The 18,293-nt window shown below is 40.3% G+C and overlaps 2 protein-coding genes across 3 annotated transcripts in view; both read left to right on the forward strand.

The window, feature by feature from the left end:
* Nucleotides 1–18,293, forward strand: part of LOC117595221 (nuclear GTPase SLIP-GC-like) — a 772,829-nt gene that overhangs the window by 122,551 nt on the left and 631,985 nt on the right. The gene's annotated exons all lie outside the window — the stretch shown is intronic.
* LOC105008948 (nuclear GTPase SLIP-GC-like) overlaps nucleotides 13,626–18,293 on the forward strand; it is a 50,587-nt gene continuing 45,919 nt past the window's right edge. Inside the window, exons 1-5 of one of the 2 annotated variants that reach the window (XM_034294994.1) lie at nucleotides 13,626–13,878; nucleotides 16,014–16,095; nucleotides 16,303–16,415; nucleotides 16,731–16,823; nucleotides 17,226–17,262. In XM_034294994.1, coding sequence (XP_034150885.1) covers nucleotides 16,023–16,095; nucleotides 16,303–16,415; nucleotides 16,731–16,823; nucleotides 17,226–17,262 — 316 coding nt within the window. In that variant the 5' untranslated portion in view covers nucleotides 13,626–13,878; nucleotides 16,014–16,022. Of the gene's footprint in view, nucleotides 13,879–16,013; nucleotides 16,096–16,302; nucleotides 16,416–16,730; nucleotides 16,824–17,225; nucleotides 17,263–18,293 lie in introns of those variants that run through there. The other variant, XM_034294995.1, reaches the window with a different exon arrangement.

The following is an 18,293-nucleotide window of genomic DNA, read 5'->3' on the forward strand; positions in this document are numbered from 1 at the left end:
TGTTTTAATAAATAAAATAAAACACATCCCATGTCTGGATAATCTGTTTTGCACAATGTCTGGTGTGAGGGCTGAGTTTGACTGTGTTTTTGATTTTGTTTTGTAACGTTGTTTCAGTATTGTTTTGAACGTAACCTTCTTCCCTGTGTTAGTCCTAATAAGTTTCACTAATGTGTTTCTATCCATCTGCTCCTAATCAGTTCCTATATAGTTCAGTCCTGTTTGTAGCATCCTTTGTGAGGTATTGTTTTCCCACTCTACTGAGCCTTTCTTTTCTAGTCAATTCCAGTGTTAACCAGTGTACCAGTCCGTTGTCTGTCGATTTTGGGGGGTAGTACCGGAACATTTGGGGGGTGGTGCTTGGAGGCAAACGGTGAGGAGACGCAGCCCACGGGTTAATTGCCATGAGCATTTGTACAAAGGTTTTTGTTACAGTTTTATAATAAATATCAGAAGTTCAAGCAGCACACAGCAGTTCTAATTGGAAAGTCACTGCTCCTGTGAATAGACAATAGCCTGGGTGGCTGAAGTCTTTGATGATGTTCCATGCTTTCCCTAAGGCATTGTGTTTGGTAGAGGTCTTGCACGGAGGGGAGATGGCGCTCTGCAGACTTCACAACCCTACTATGGTGCAGCTGTAGAAGAGTTTTTGCAGACATGGCAAACCTATGGAGTCTCCTCAGGAGACTTAAGGATGAGGTTGGAGCTGTGTGTGGACACGCAGTCATGCATGAACAGGGAGTACAGGAGGGGACTGAGTATGCAGCCTTGGAGGTCTCCCATTCTCACCACCTGGGGTCTGCTTTTCAGAAACTCTAGGATCAAGTTGCAACGTGAGGTATTATTTCCCAGAGTCCTGGGCTTAGGAACAAGGAACAGGAAAAAGATTTATGGATTTAAGTTAGATGTCAATGCTAAATTACTAGTCTGTCTGCCACGCACAGATTTACATTGGTGGGATATTCTATGTACAGTACCAGTCAAATGTTACCCCTACCTGTTAGTGGGAGGGCTCTTTGACACTGTTCTGTTCTATATCAGTTAGTGGGAGGGCTCTTTGACACTGTTCTGTTCTATACCTGTTAGTGGAAGGGCTCTTTGACACTGTTCTATTCTATGACTGTTAGTGGGAGGGCTCTTTGACACTCTTCTGTTCTATTATGATAGTGGGAGGGCTCTTTGAGACTGTTCTGTTCTATACCTGTTAGTGGGAGGGCTCTTTGAGACTGTTCTGTTCTATACCTGTTAGTGGGAGGGCTCTTTGACACTGTTCTGTTCTTTACCTGTTAGTGGGAGAGTTCTTTGGCTTCTGCTGTGCTTTCCTCACTTGTCCTGGCGATTCACCCACCCTGTGTGTACAGACAAATTAGAATTAGGACCTCAAATGTCATCCCAACATATGAGCCCCCCAGAGATACAGATATTGTTGGAATTTTATCAAATTTACTTTTGAAAATCTAAATAAAGCATCAGGTTTAATTCTGTACCCACAGTTATTCTAGTTTTGTATTAATATAAATTAATTATGTTGGTTATACACTGGTCCATAGTGTTTGAGAGGGACAATGTCAACCAGTCATTATGAAACAGGTGTTCATTGGCTATTTAAGTGTCTCTCTTCCACTACTGTATGTTCCAAACACTCTGACGAAGGTAGTATGCGGAACGCGTTAGTGTTTACCATGTCCTTAGCCCCTAAAAAAGGGGATCCTTCATTGGATCTTTTACAGAATGAAGTACCCTTCTGTGGTTATAATTTTTCCTTTGCTTTTTGTCTCCTATTCCTTCCTAAGACCACCTGTGGATTTTTATTACTTTTGGAATACCTGTGTTTATATCAAGAGAAGTGAAGTATTTTTAAGTCTTGGAATAAAGCATGTCTTTTGACCACTAATCTGCTATGATAATGTCATGGTTCAAGGAGGGAGCCAGAGGCAGGTGCAGAATTTTGAGGCGTTACTTTTTAATAACCACAAAAGCAACGAAAACAAACCGGAGTGCCGGGCACTACAAGATTCAGGAGTTCAGGAACACATACAACATGACACGCACAATGACCGACAGGGAGAAAATGGCTGAACTAAATACACAGACTAACGAGGAGAACAGAAACAGGTGGGGGCTAAACACAGGTGAAAGGAATATACTGATTAATTGAAACAAGAACAGGAAAGACCATATAAGGACAAGACAAGTCAAGGACAAACAGAAAACATGAAGTGGAACGGTCCCCTCTGGCTGGGACCGTTACAGATAGGAATAATGGATTTAGGATGTAGTGATGTCAGTGCTAGATTAGCAGTATGACTGCCACTCATTGATTTTACATGGATGGCTGTCTGTGTATATCAAACATCTGTCTAAAATGCTGATGATCGACATCTATAGGTGTGTTGGAGAACCTCTCTTTGTCATCTTTCTTTAATTTTTAGAGTTTCAGCTCTCCTGTCTGCCCCCCTAACTGGAAACACACACATTATCCCATTACACTCAATACATTACAAGTTGAAAAAAGCTTTGATTAGCTTTGCTTCAGTTTGTCACATTCATTTTATAAAAGCACACAATGTTTTAATTAGTGAGCTATCGGGGTGCACAACATGATAAAAGGAAGTGCACCGACTCACCTGTCCCCTCCTACCTACCAGACCTCATATTTTCCTCCAATTCCTTGAAATGGAAACTGAAAGTTACAGCAAACTAAAATTAGTCGGACTTGTTTAGCCATTACATACACAGACCAACATCATTATTTCTAGAACACCTATTGTCTAGGTAAGTAAATACAGCAACTATCTGCATTTCGCATTTCAGTATGCTTTTTTTTGTAGCAGTAGCCTTTGGTTACACTGATTTGACTTAATCAACATAGAATTCCACAGCTGTTCTGTTGGCAATGTTTCACGAGACAAAGTATTTCTGTCTTTATTTACGTTGTTGTTATTTACGTTGTTGAGAGCATGTCTTAATCCTTCATTGAAGTTACATCTATTTTTGTCAGCCACTCTCGGTCTTCCTGCTGAAAGACATTGTTAAACACCTTAAATTATTTAATTAATTAGCACTTACACAAAAAAAAAAAAATATATATTATGGATCATCATTTTCATTCAAGACTTTGACTTAAATGTTTAAACGCTCTGAAAAATAAATGATTTTATTAATACTATTGTTGTATGGACACAAAAACATCTGCCTATTCAGTGGGACTTTTTTGGATTAACTTTACACCATCTGAGAAAACATTCTCATTTAAAGAAACATAAGCATTTGAGCTGGATGTTTTCAACTTGTTGCTTTGTGATTTGATCTAAGAGATGCAGTCTGGGCTGTACGTGTAATATGTTGTTTGCATTTGCGTAATCATAATTATTGTGTTACAGACATAATTGAGTACAAAATTTTTCTGCTACTAATCTAAACAATACAAAGAGAAAAAAAATAATCTGTCGTAACTGCTTGAATGATGTAGCCATTTGGTTTGAAATCCAAGTCACTTATTGTGATTGTTTGGCTTATTGAAATATATTGGACAAGGAGTTACGGTCCTCAAGTAGGACAGTCACATCTGAAATTAGACCCCACCTTACACAAGTGTGCGTGACTCTGACAGCTAATCTGCCTTTATAGTCTGAAATCAGATCCTCTATTTGTGTCTGTAACCATGTCTATGTTCTGTCATCTGTGCTGTAATGGGCCTGAAATGCTGACTGACAGTTGGATAGGTTATATAACATTTGGATCATAAATAGATTTACATCATAAAATTGTTAATCATACTTATTATTGTTTCCCTTAAGAACACCTCTAGTGACAGAATATGGATTTGGACACTGTTGTTGGTTTGTGACAGTCTCAGGTTGTAAGGTTAAAACAATATCAGGATGCCCATAGACAGGGTTTTGCATTCATCCAGGCTGTGATATTAGCAGCACACAAGCCAACACAGTACGTACCATCCCTGCATTTTCTCCAACCAAAAAGGTCTGGCTCTGAAGAAATCACCTGTAAGAAATGTTTGGTTATACAATACAATGACTATGTTCTGATGTTTAATGTTATGAGGAGCAACTTGCTTGCACCAAATGTGACAGGAGGCAGATCTATTGTGTTATAACACTTCTTTGGATCTGTTCCATTGCTATTAACTATGTGTGTTCAGTAGGCCTATTGGTTGCACAATTTGGTCCTCAGAAACATTCCCCTGGGGTTATCTGTTTTGGATACATTTAAATAGGTGCCACTGAGTATGACCCATTGTGTCTCGCTACCCATGTCCTGCAGCCTAGAGCCTGGTTAAGTTCTTTAGAAGGATATGTTTTTATCTCTACTTTGGCTCTATGGGCTGATGTCACTACCAGCAACATTACCCTGAATAGCCTCTGTTGACTGATACTGTGTACAGATGTTATTGTGAGCAACCGAAACATGCCAGTTAAAATTACTAAAGGTAGAAAGCCATTTTGTTACGGCTCGTACAATATCATGACCATTTGTTTCATGCACATACATAAAACATTGTCTCAAAATAGCTGCTTGTCAACATTTAAGTAAAGAAATCAGTTGATTATGTATTAATCCCTCATCTGTACAAGAGTATAGTCATTGGTTCAGAAACCAGCATTCACATATTTTCATGTATATGTTTGGTCACTCTTTCCCTTAAGCAATTCTCAACATCCAGTAAACTTTTACTTGTAACAAAAGACACATAACATGTACAATATTTAAACATATTGGATAATTTATCCGTTTATGGGACAGACAATAAAAAACAAAAGAACAGTGTAATTAATCCAACAAATATCATTTCACTACTTGTTGTTTTGTCCATCATTACACCTGGTTCATATGAACAGTTGGAGCTACTTTGACTTTTCATTAGAGTACATTAGTCTACACACTAGGCAAGGTGTACCAATCTGAGCACTGCGAAACACATTACACTAAACAGGTTTAGAGGGCCATTTTATAGTTAAGCAATAACATGCCAGGTAAGGTGTGGTCAGGGGCGTAACTTAGCTTTCACTCCCAGGATGCGAGGCACACTCTGCTCAGTTAGTAAAACGACTCCGCCAGACACAGTCGACAATCTGACAGAAGTTTGGATCTACTAAGAAATTAGCACACAGCAGTTCTAATAGGAAGGTCACTGCACCTTTCTGCAACCCTTGTGTGCCTGGGGTCAATAATTTTAACTCCCTCAGCTTTGGTTAATATGATTGTGAGCATGACCACATTGGAGAGAGCACTGGGGGAAAGAAACAGTGGTTTATTTAGAATTTTGCTGTTATAGGTTTCAACTTGTCCTGCCCAGGCAGCATGATACAGCAGTCAAAGGTCTTGTAACAGAACTTGCAGTTAGACTACTGGGACAAGATAGCACTTCCTTGTCTTTGCCTACATACCACAAAAATTGTCTTGAACTGAACAAAGGCAACCGCAACCTTTAGACTTTTATACATTTCATGCAAATGGAAAGAGACAATGTCAGACAATGATCAGTCTTGTTTAGTGTAGGATAAAGGGGTGGCCACAAAATAAACGGACCAACATCATTATTTCTTGAACACCTATTATCAATGTAAGTAGCTACAGCTTCTATCTGCAATTCGAGGTTCAATGTGCTTTTTTGTAGCAGTAGCCTTTGGTTACACTAATTTGACTTAATCAACAACGAATTCCATAGCTGTTCTTTTATTTCTGTTCTGTTGGTGATGTTTTACAAGACAAAGAGTTTCTTTATTTAAGTAGTCATACTTAAAAAAAAATTATTTCATCCATAAAAAGACCAAATACTAAGCTGACCTGTTACAGTGTAACATTAGCAGGTAATCTGAGTTCCCGAAACCCAAAGATTTGCAGTTAATCAAATAGTTCCCTTTTTGAGTGGAAGGCTGAACCTGTCAGTAGTCGATTCTAGTGTTAACCAGCATACCAGAAAACCTTTATAGGAACTCACTGTGTTTCCACCACAGGGACCAGGGTGTAAATTAAGTTCCGGGGACTTTATTTTACAACAAAATAAGTCCCTGCTTGGGGGGTAGTACCAGAACATTTGGGGGGTGGGGCTTGGAGGCAAATGGTGAGGAGACGCAGCCCACGGGTTAATTGCCATGAGCATTTGTACAAAGGTTTTTGTTACAGTTTTATAATAAATATCAGGAGACATTTAATACGGTATCTCACAAAAGTGAGTACACCGCCTCACATTTTTGCAAATATTTGATTATATCTTTTCATGTGACAACACTGAGGAAATGACACTTTGCTACAATGTAAAGTAGTGAGTGTACCGCTTATATAACAGTGTAAATTTGCTGAAAAATAACTCAACACACAGCCATTAATGTCTAAACCACTGGCAACAAAAGTGAGTACACCCCAAAGTGAAAATGGGATGTACAAATGCATATTTGTATTTTGCACCAACATTTTTAATGATAGTTGTGGATCCAAATATGTGTGTATAGTGGCTATTTGTGTAAATCTGAAAACTGAAGCACTCCCACACACTGTCTCGCTTACTGCTGAAATATTTATTAAATTACAACAGATAAAGAACAAAAACATTTTACGCAAGATGGTGTAAATCTGTCTCAGTCATCTCATGGTCAATCTACACAATAACTTGTAAAATCCAACAAATCACAATCAACAGCAGCACAACTTGAATATCCTCCATGGTTATTGTGCATACGCCAGAGTAAGAATGTAGGACAAAAGACTAATTCACCGCAGTCTTTAGTCCCAGGAGGAAACAAGCTTAACTGTGGGCCATGTTAACTTGATTGGCTTTGCTTCAACTTTTATCTTGTTACATTTATCTTATTACATCACCCAATATTTTAATTAGTGAGCTAGCTTGCTGCACTCCATGAAAACAAAATGTAGCCACTTCCTTGTCCCTGCCTACCTACCACAACCATGCTTTTCATTCCACTGAACAAAGGCCACCGAAACCTGTCCCGGCACCACATCCTATATTGGAAGGTGAGCCTCCACCAGTCCCAGGACCATGTCCTGCTCCGGGGGCGGAGCCTTCGCCTGTCTGGGCGCCATCCCACCACCCCTCCCTCCCTTTGTTGTCCTGGGTCTTGCGGTCGGGATCCCGCACCTTGAGTGGGTACTATCAGGTCCTGGCTGGGGGTCACAGTCAGGGCCTGACCGCAGAGGTACCTCTAGGCATATGCCGTTTGGATTGTCCCCAATTAGAGGAAGCTGCCCTGCATTGCCTCTAATTGGGGACTCTATTTAAGTTACCCTGGTTTGCGTTTTGGTTTGTTGGTCATGGTTTGCATTATGTGCTTTAGTTCTTTAGCTCTGTGCTTTATTATTTTGTAAGCAGCTCAAAGTGAGCTATAGAAATAAGAAAGGAATGTTTGATTATCCCCCTGCTCCACACGTCCTGCATATCTACAACCGTGACAGGTGTTATACTGTGATGAGCACGTGTTCCCTTAATGTTTTTGAGCATTGTATATGCTCACTTTGAATTTGATGCCAGCAAAACGTTGGGACAAGTTGGGACAGGGGCAACGAAAGACTGGAAAAGTTGTGTAATGCTAAAAAACTAAACCTGGTGGAATATCACACATTTTATTAGATCAATTGGCAACAGGTCAGTAACATGATTGGGTATTAAAAGATCATTCCAGAGAGGATGGGGTCTGTCAGAAGTGAGGATGGGGTGGGGTTCACCACTCTGTGAAAGACTGCGAGGGCAGATTAGTGCAACAATTTAATAACGTTTCTCTATGTAAAATTGCAAATAGTTTTGGGATCTCACTTCATGGGCTCAGGAAGACTTCCAAAAACCATTGTCTGTGAACGCAGTACGTTGCTACTTCCACAAATGCAAGTTAAAACTCTACCATACAAAGAAGAAACCATATAGAGCTGTATAAACAAGATCCAGAACGGCCACTGTCTTCTCTGGGCCCGAGCCCAATATAGATGGACTGAGGGGAAGTGGAATACTGTCCTGTTGTCTGACAAATTGAAATTATTTTTGGGAATCATGGACTCTGCGTCCTCCAGACTAAATTATTAGTGCACAGTTCAAAAGCCAGCATCTGTGATGGTATGGGGGTGCATTAGTGCACAAGGCATGGGTGACTTGCACATCTGTGAAGGCACCATTGATGTTGAACAATATAAACAGGGTTAGAAGCAACATATGCTGCCATCAAGACAAAGTCTTTTTCAGGGAAGGCCTTGCATATTTCAGCAAGACAATGCCAAACCACATTCTGCACATATCACTACAGAATGGCTCCTTAGTAAGAGAGTTCGGGTCCTAAACTGGCCTGCCTGCAGTCCAGACCTGTCCACTATTGAAAACATTTGACAATCCTATACCAAGCATGAATGGGAATACATTTCACTTTCAAAACTACTGCAACTGATCTCCTCAGTTCCCAAATGCTTATGGTGTATTGATAGACAAAAGGTGATGCAACACAGTGATAAAAATGCCCCTCTCCCATCTTTTTTTAAACGTGTTGCTCGCATCAAATTCAGAATGGGTATGTATTTTTTTTTAAACAATTACATTTGAAATGTTAACTTTGTACTATTTTCAACTGAATATAGGGATAAATGATTTGCCCATCATTGTATTCTGTTTTTATTAGCATTTTACGCAGCATCCCAACTTTCTTTGGAACAAGGTAGTTCATTGATCAGTTATAAATCAAGTCTACAACACAACAAAATGTGGAGAGAAGATTTGAGGTTTTCTCGTCACTCCCGGTCCAACTCCTCCCCGCCACGCTCCTCACCTGCCACCGTTACACCTTCACTTCCCAACATGCATGAACGCACCCAACCCTCCAGATCCCAATCACCGGAATACTGAACACCTGTGCCCTGTTAACCCCTCTATTTAGCCGTGCTCTACCGCCACTCCAGTGTGAGGTATTGTTCTTAGTGGACCTGCCAAGCCTTCGAATCGCGCTCTATAATTGCCTTTTTGATTCCCAGTCTGTTGTGTCTCTACCCTCCTGTCCCATCTCCTTGTTCCAGAACCCTGCGTCTTGACCTGTTAGCCTGCCCCGTAGAGTCTCTCCCCGTCTAGCCCTGCCTGTCTTGTTGCCCATACGGACTTCTTACCCAGAACGCCGACCTACCTGCCTGCCCCTGGATACTCTTACTGTCTCTCCCAGCCTGTGCTGTTGCCTCCGCGGATTGATCACCCGGCTTCCTGACCTGCTTGCCTGCTTCTTGGTTTCTCGTTCCTGTCCTTTCCTGCCTGTGCCTTCGCCTTCGAGGACTGATCTTCCAGTTACCGACTCTCTGCCTGTCTTTATCGTTCTTGTGCTAGCCTACTCCCTTGTGTGACGAACAATAAATCTACAATTGCACTTCTGCAATTGGACCCACACTACTCTGGTCCTGGTGTTCACTACAGAAGAAAGGCTCTGTATATCGTGCTTTGCAAAAGCATTCAGACCCCAGACCAAATCTCATACACTGCGTTTGCACACATCTCAAGATGGATTTTGTCCCACTCCTCTTTGCAGATCCTCTCCAAGGCATTAAGGTTTCGAGGCTGACATTTGTTAACGCGATCCTTCAGCTCCCTCCACAGATTTTCTATGGGATTAAGGTCTGGTGACTGGCTAGGCCATGTGTTTTGGGTAATTATGCTGGAATACCTATCCACGACCCATTTTCAATGCCCTGGGTGAGGGAATGAGGTTCTCATCCAAGATTTGATGGTACATGGCCCAGTTCATCGTCCCTTTGATGCGGTGAAGTTGTCCTGTCCTTAGTAGAAAAACACCCCCAAAGCATAATGTTTCCACCTACATGTTTGACGGTGGGAATGGTGTTCTTGGGGTTATAGGCAGCATTCCTCCTCCTCCAAACACGGCAAGTTGAGTTGATGCCAAAGAGCTTGATTTTGGTCTCATCTGACCACAACACTGTCACCCAGTTCTCCTCTCTTCTTGAGCATGGGGACCTTGCAGGCACTGCAGGATTTCAGTCCTTCACAGTGTAGCGTGTTACCAATTGTTTTCTTGGTGACTATGGTCCCAGCTGCCTTGAGATCATTGACAAGATCCTCCCGTGTAGTTCTGGGCTGATTCCTCACCGTTCTCATGATCATTGCAACTCCACGAGGTGAGATATTGCATAGAGCCCCAGACCGAGGGTGATTTACAGTTTTTTGTGTTTCTTCCATTTGCGAATCTAAAACACAAATCAGTCCTCTTCACCAGTAGTGTTGGAGAAACCAACCCTTCACACATGCACTTTTATGAAACAGACTAGCATAAATGAATGGTCAGGAACTGAACACAAAAACCATGCTTTGCTTTTAAAACACACAAGTAAGGAATACTTCAGTTGACTGACTTGACTTACGATCAGCCAACAAGAGGGCATGGAGCATGGTGTTTCATGTTTAAGATGACTGGAGCTCAACCTACAACTTCAGAAAGAGGAAAACATTGACATCCTTGGACAGCTCTTTGGTCTTGGCCATGGTGGAGAGTTTGGAATATGATCTGATTGCTTCTGTGGAGCGGTGTCTTTTATACAGGTAACAAGCTGAGATCAGGAGCCCTTTAAGTTCCTTTGAAACATATAGGAAGGCTGTGAAGGAGAAGAACATTAGCTTCACTAAGTTGGGTGAAGAGGACTGTGTAAATTGCTTGAGGCAAGATGTCCACATCAGAGCAGAGCACCAGGCTGAAACCAACATTGAGAAATGTCACCCCTGTCAAAAGTGAGAGGAGCACAAGAGGTGAGCAGAGAGAGGAAGGCATCACCACAGGTTGGATGCAGAAAGGTAAGAGCTTGATGACCTCTCAATCCGCAGTGTTTACCTCCAGAAAGTCGTTATCAATCAATCAATCACATTTATTTATAAAGCCCTTTTTACAACAGCAGTTGTCACAAAGCGCTTTTACAGAGACACCCGGCCTTAAACCACAAGGAGCAAACAACAGTAGTGTTGAATTTCAGTGGCTAGGAAAAACTCCCTAAGAAGGCCGAATTTTAAGAAGAAACCTGGAGAGGACCCAGGCTCAGAGGGGTGACCAGTCCTCTTCTGGCTGTGCCAGGTGAGATATTAAGAATCCAATTGGAATAATTAATACATTTATCTGGGCTAAATCCAGAGTCTATTTAAATTTAGACTAGGTCAGAAGTATGACCAGATGGACAGGGACAGCAACGGGACCCCCAAACCAGGTACTCTGCAGGTGTGGACCAGGACCCCATGTCCTCCTAAAGTTTAAAACGGGAGGAGACTGGGAAAATTCAGAAAATGCTTTCCTCATATCAACAACGATTTATCGTGGAGAAGGAGAACTTAATGGGGAAGGAGAACTGACCCAATCCCTCAGCACAATAGTATAGCAGCGTAAGACCTTGGAACTGAGACAGGGGGTCCGGCGACACTGTGGCCCTACCCGGGGGAGGTCCCGGACAGGGCCCAACAGGCAGGAAATCAATCCACCCACATTGCCAGGAATCAACCAAAGGGACACCCACCAACCGCAATCACCCTGAATGAGGGCCGAGTATTGCCAGCAGAGTACAGCCCAATTGCACAAGTGCGCAACAGAGAGACAACAACAAGCCAGTGACTCTTCCCCCGAAAAGCATTGGAGGGAGGGCATCCCAGTGGGATGAGAGCCCACCTTGCAAGACAGTAAGGGTGGACAGTATCAAGCTTACTGGTCACCTTAACGCCTCCGGGCCAGGCAACACCTAATTATAAACCGTGTTGTAGAGATTCGTTTTTGCATTTCTAACCTTAATTGGCAGATCATTCCACAGTAGTGGAGCTCTACGAGAAAAGGCCTTGGGTACACTTAAAAGGCCTTCCTCTTGCAATCGTAGGTTATGTGTAGGTATGTATGGCTGGATCATTTCAGCAAGGTAAGTAGGAGCAAGTCCATGAATTGATTGATGTTCTTCAAAGGAGAGGTCAGGGTCAAGGGTAATGCCAAGGTTTTTTACAGTTTTTTGGGATACGACCATGCAGTCGTCGAGGTTCACAGTGAGATCTGCTAACAACACTCTTTGTTTCTTTGGTCCTTAAACGAGCATTTCGGGTCCTAAAACGAGCATTTATGTTTTTCTTGAGTTTGAGAGCAAGAAGTTCGATGTCATCCACTTCCTTATATCTGAAATGCATGCTTCCAAAGTAGCTAATTTTAGAGCTTCTCCATGCTTCATTGAAATATATAACTGTGTGCCATCAGCATAACAGTGAAAATGTACATTGTGTTTTCGAATTACATCGCCCAGAGGGAGCATATATAGTGAGAACAATAATGGGCCCAGAACCGAGCCTTGAGGAACACCAAAGCATACTTTTGACTTGTCAGAGGATAAGCCATCCACACTAACAAACTGATATCTTTCAGATAAATAAGATTTGAACCAGGCTAAAACATGTCCACGTAGCCCAATATGGGTTTTTAGTGAGTTTGGTGGACATCCGGAGGAAAGGGAGCAATTTATTATGTTCAGCATTGGCTGACCTAGCACTGCTCCTTAAGTCATTTTGTTGGAATTGGGTCTACCTGACAGTTTGTGGGTTTAGAACTCATTACAAATTTAGTGAATGTGTCGAGCGATACGGTATAAAAAAATTCAAGTGTCCCCATTGACACCTGGTCAGGGAGGTTCAGAACATTTTTAGGACAACTGAGATTTTGAGGACCATAACTATTTAAGGAGGAGTCAGTTATTTGTTTTCTAATGGGGATGATCTTTTCATCAAAGTAGTTCATGTATTCAGTGATTGTATATATGGGACATCTGTCTAAAATGCTGATGATGATCCCCACCTCTGGGTGTGTTGGAGAACATCTCTCTTTCAGTTTGTTAAAGATTCCCACCTGACTGGGAATCACACACACATTATCCCATCACACTCAATACATTACAAGTTGAAAAACGTGTGGGCCAAGGAGATTTCATTAGATTTCCTTCAGTTTGTCATATTCATTTTATAAAAGCACACAATGTTTTAATCAGTGAGCTATATTGCTGCAAAACATGAAAAAAGGAAATGCAGCCACTCACCTGTTCCCTCCTACCTACCAGACCTCATATTTTCCTCCAATTCCTTGAAATGGAAACTGAAAGTTACAGCAAACTACGAGTAATCGGACAATGATCACTTGTTTGGCCATGACATACACTGACCAACATAATTATTTCTTTCAAAATCCTATTATCGATGTAAGTAGATACATTATCCCATTACACTCAGTGCAATATAAACTGAAAAAGGTAAGGGCTTGGGGGAGTTCATTAGTTTTGCTTCAGTTTCATTAGTTTTGCAAAATTCATTTTATAAAAGTCAACTATGTTTTATTTAGTGAGCTATCTTGCTACACAACATGATAAAAAAGAAATAAATGCACCCTGTAACGAGGACTCGCGAGGAGCACGCCCCCCCCCCCGCACTGTAATATCTTGTTATTGCACACACCTGGTGTCCATTCTCTCGTTAGGTAACCTATATTAGTTCCTGTGTTCCTGGGCGTGTTTGGTGAGGTATTGTTCTATGTTTGGTGTTGTATGAAGAAGCTGTCTGCACGTTTACGGTTAGCGCTTGTACGCCCTTTACTTTATGCGTGCTTTTCTGAAAAAATAGAAACCGCTACATTACCTCCCTCCCTGCGTTTGGCTCCCTTTTTTTACGCACACCACAACGACACTGTGACACACCCACTCACCTGTCTCCTCCCATCTACCACACCTCAGACTTTCCTCCATTTTCTCGAAATTGAAACTATAAGTTACAGCAAACCACGAGTAGTTGGACGATGATCAGTCTTGTTTAATGTGTATTAGCCATGACATACATGGACCAACATCATTATTTCTAGAACACCTATTGTCAATGTAAGTAGATACAGCATCCTCCTGCATGTCTATGTTCAATTATAATTTTTTTGTAGCATTTTCCTTTGGTTACTATAATTTGACTTCGTCAACAAAGAATTCCAAAGCTGTTCTGTTGGCAATGTTTCACGAGACAAAGTATTTCTGTCTTTATTTACGTTGTAGTTGAGAGCATGGCTTAATCCTTCATTGAAGTTAGTTCTATTTTTGTCTGCCTGCTTAAAGGCATGCTGAAATACCCTAAGTTCTTTAATCAGTAATTACACATAAAATTGTGTTTTGTGTGGATCATCAGATTATTTTAAGACTTTGTCTTTTATGCTTTGAAAAATAAATAATTTTATGCATGGACACAAACATCTGCCTATTCAGTGGGACTTTTTTGGCTTTACTTAATTTACACTGTCTGAGAAAATATTCACATTTAAAGCAACTTAAAGATCCTGGGCTAGATGTTTTCACCTTGTTGCTTGATTTGATCTAAGAGATGCAGTCTGGGCTGGATGTATAATATGTTGTTTGCATTTGCGTAACCATAATTTTTCTGCTACCAATCTAAACAATACAAAGCAAAACACATTTTCTGTCATAACTGCTTGAATGATGTAGCCATTTGGTTTGAAATCCAAGCCACTGATTGTGATTGTTTGGCTTATTGAAATATATTATATATATATATACATCTGAAATTAGACCCCACCTTACACTGGTGTGCGTGACTCTAACAGCTAATATGCCCTTAAAGTCTGAAATCAGATCCTCTATTTTTTTCTGTAACCATGTCTATGTTCTGTCATCTGTGCTGTAATGGGCCTGAAATGCTGACTGACTGTTGGATAGGTTATATAACATTTGGATCATAACTAGATTTACATCATACAATTGTTAATCATACTTATTATTGTTTCCCTTAAGAACACCTCTAGTGACAGGATATGGATTTGGACACTGCTGTTGGTTTGTGACAGGTTGTAAGGTTGAAACAATATCATGATGCCCATAGACAGGGTTTTGCATTCATCCAGGCTGTGATATTAGCAGCGTAAGAGCAAACACAGTACGTACCATCCCTGCATTTGTCTCCAAACAAAAGGTCTGGGTCCAACGAAATCACCTCTAAGAATAGTTTGGTTATGCAATACAATGACTATGTTCTTATGAGGAGCAGCTTGCACCAATTTGTGGCAGGAGGCAAATCTGTTGTGTTGTAACAGAGATTTGGATCTGTTCCATTGTTATTTTCTAATTTGAGTGTTCACTAGGCCTATAGGGGTGTACTTGAAACAGGAAACTGTTCTGTAAAGTTTAACAAACAATTGTACATATTGATAATGCCATCTTATTGTAAGGGTAGAGGGCCCTTGTCTATGTGGACTGGTAGATGGACTGGACTGGATCCTAGTATGCAACAACATTTTGTTGCACAATTTGGTCCTGAGATAACCCCAGGGGAATGTATCTGTTTTGGATACATTTAAATATAAATGCAGCACTTCCCTTGTTCCTGCCTACCTACTGGAACTATTCCTGTTATTCTACTGAACACTGGAAAACTAAACTGTCAGACTTTTTTACATTTCATGAAAATGGAACCAGAAAATAACAGTAAAAAAAAAGAAAAACAGGAACTGGGAGGAAGGTGCTGGGGGGTGGGCCGAGTGGCTGTGTGTTGGTGTGGAATCTAGGTGCAGGGTGGCTCTGAGGTCCAGTGCGGTAAACAGGTGCGTGCAGTTGTCGGGTTTGTCTAGGCAGGGGAAAACGCAGGGTTACAGGTAGGTAATCGGAAAACATGCAATCAAATGCAATTTATAGGAGGTGCTAAAAAGTGGGGGTGAACATTAATGAACATTTTACCAAGCATAGAAATATAACATGGAATGAAAAAATAAAACATAAATACAACAAAATACAACAAACTAAAACTACAACTGTTAAAAAAACGTCAAAACCAGAACCTAACAGTATAGGTTTTCAGAAAAAAACATCTGCATTCTCTTCCAAAGTCTCTCTGCTTCCTACTATATTTGAATATTTGATTAGAACATGTATTGTCAACATACTACTATTACTATGTAGCAAATGTTTTTGCAAATCCTCTTTTCATCTTAATTAAACTGTATTTATTCTGTTCATAGTGAACTGTCATGGCATCATCAGATTTTGTCAGAGACATATTGACAAAGTGGGACCTCAGTCAATGGATTAAGAATTTTGAAGGTGAAAATGTTTAATGATTTGTACATAGTATATTAGGCTGTATAATAATAATAGTAGTAGAAGTGTGGTATTAGTAATGTTGTATTATGAATTAATATATTGCATTATTATACATTAGTACTGTAATGATATCAACTCAAGAGTAAGCACAGGTGTATTTGTTAATCTCATCTCATGTCTTTTTAATATATTTTTCCTGAATTTCAGAGCAAGAAATAGACAAAGAAGGTTTTCTTTTACTGGAAGAGAAAGATTTCATCCACTTGATCCCAAAAATAGGTCCTCGGACAAAATTTGCCCACAAACACAAACTTCTAAAGGTATAGATAACAAATGATAGGAATTTTAACAAAAGTTTACGGAAAAGACAGATACCAGGTTTTACGTGTGTATCTGTATGTGTAGGGTAAATAGTTTGCATTCATTCTTATCTGAGTAAATCCACTGCACCAGCATATATTCTTCAGCTTACAAATGTCTTAGCATATTGCAGGAAACTGTATGTTTCAGCACAAGGTTAGCTTTTCTAACTACAGTCTAAATTAGAAAACATTAGATTCAACTAAACATTATTGTACATCAATTATTCATTGCCTTACAAGTGTCTCGGCATGTCTCGTGTTTTTTAATTGCAGGAACAGAACAAACACAGCAATGTTGATGAGAACTTTGAAGTGGCCACGTCATCAACAGCTTCCATTAAAACAGCCAAGAGTTCCTCAGGAAATGTACTTTTTACCTCTAACTATATACATAAATCCTCACCCCTAAAGGACATATTTTATATTACAAAGCACAATTCTTATTTAGATAAACCTACACACCTTTGTTTGATCGTAGTTCTCCAAATAGCTGTATCACAAAGATACAAGTCATGTTCATAACCTCATCTGCAGGATCATTTCCTCTTTGATTGTGGGAAGGCCACATAATACACATTGCAATGTTTTTATATTAATGTTTGTGCATGAAGGCATTTCTATCACCATCTCACATAATAAGGATTACAATTTCAGACATGACATATCTGATCACATTTTATTCCATTAAGAGGATGTATGTTTTTGTTTGTGTTGTAAGTTTTGTAAAATTATGCCTTAACCATGATGATAATTTTCTTGTTTCTTCAGAGTATGCCCTCAACCAGTGTGGATAAACTTCTTTCAGGTAAAAAGCACAGCCAATCAATCAAATACATTTCATGAAAACACTTTTAAATCAGCAGTTCTCAAAAACTGCTTGTCCAGACACCCAGCCAAAATCCCCAAAGAGCAAGCAACATAAATAAATTGATGCACATTTGCTAGGGAACACTCCATTGGAGGGTCAGAAACTGCACTGAACAAAATTATAAGCGCAACACTTTTGTTTTTGCCCCCATTTATCATGAGTTGAACTCAAAGATCTAAGACTTTCTCTATGTACTCAAAAGGCCTATTTCCCTCAAATATTGTTCACAAATCAATCTAAATCTGTGTTAGTGAGCACTTCTCCTTTGCCGAGATAATCCATCCACCTCAAAAGTGTGGCATATCAAGATGCTGATTAGACGGCATGATTATTGCACAAGTGTGCCTTAGGCTGGCCACAATAAAAGGCCAAAAACAAAAGAATTGCGTTTCTAATTTTTTTCACTGTAGAAAGAAACCTAGAGTGGAGCTAGACTCTTAGGGTTGGCCAGTACTCTTCGGCTGTGTTGGTTGAATATTATTAGAGTACATGACCTTGTAGGGACACATTCATATTTTGGGTCACTAAATACAATATTTCGGGTCACTAAATACATGTGAGCTTAAGCAGAATCCAGATCAGCTGCACATCTAGGTGAACAAGGAAAGGGACAACCAGGTTGCCTGTGGGCAGTGACAACAGGAATTGTCAGGCAGAAAGTAGATCTGCAGCACAACCAGTAGGACTTTTATAGGGAAAGCTAGGAGTCGTCAGTCTAGGTAGTCCTGAGGCATGGTCCAAAAACTCAGGTCCTCCTAAAATTGAACAGGACACCAGAAAAATTAAACGTATAAAGAAATTGAACAGGACACCAAGAATTTGATTTGAAAACATTTTGACTGGAACTCACACAAAGCCATTCTCCAATGGCTAGAGAGGATCTCCAAGAGATTTTCTTAGACAACTGTCAGTATCAGAAATGTCTACTATTGCAAACCTATGGCATTGTTCTCAATAACCTTCTGTGA

Source organism: Esox lucius, chromosome 11 (assembly GCF_011004845.1).
Source record: "Esox lucius isolate fEsoLuc1 chromosome 11, fEsoLuc1.pri, whole genome shotgun sequence".
Lineage (NCBI taxonomy): Eukaryota > Metazoa > Chordata > Actinopteri > Esociformes > Esocidae > Esox > Esox lucius.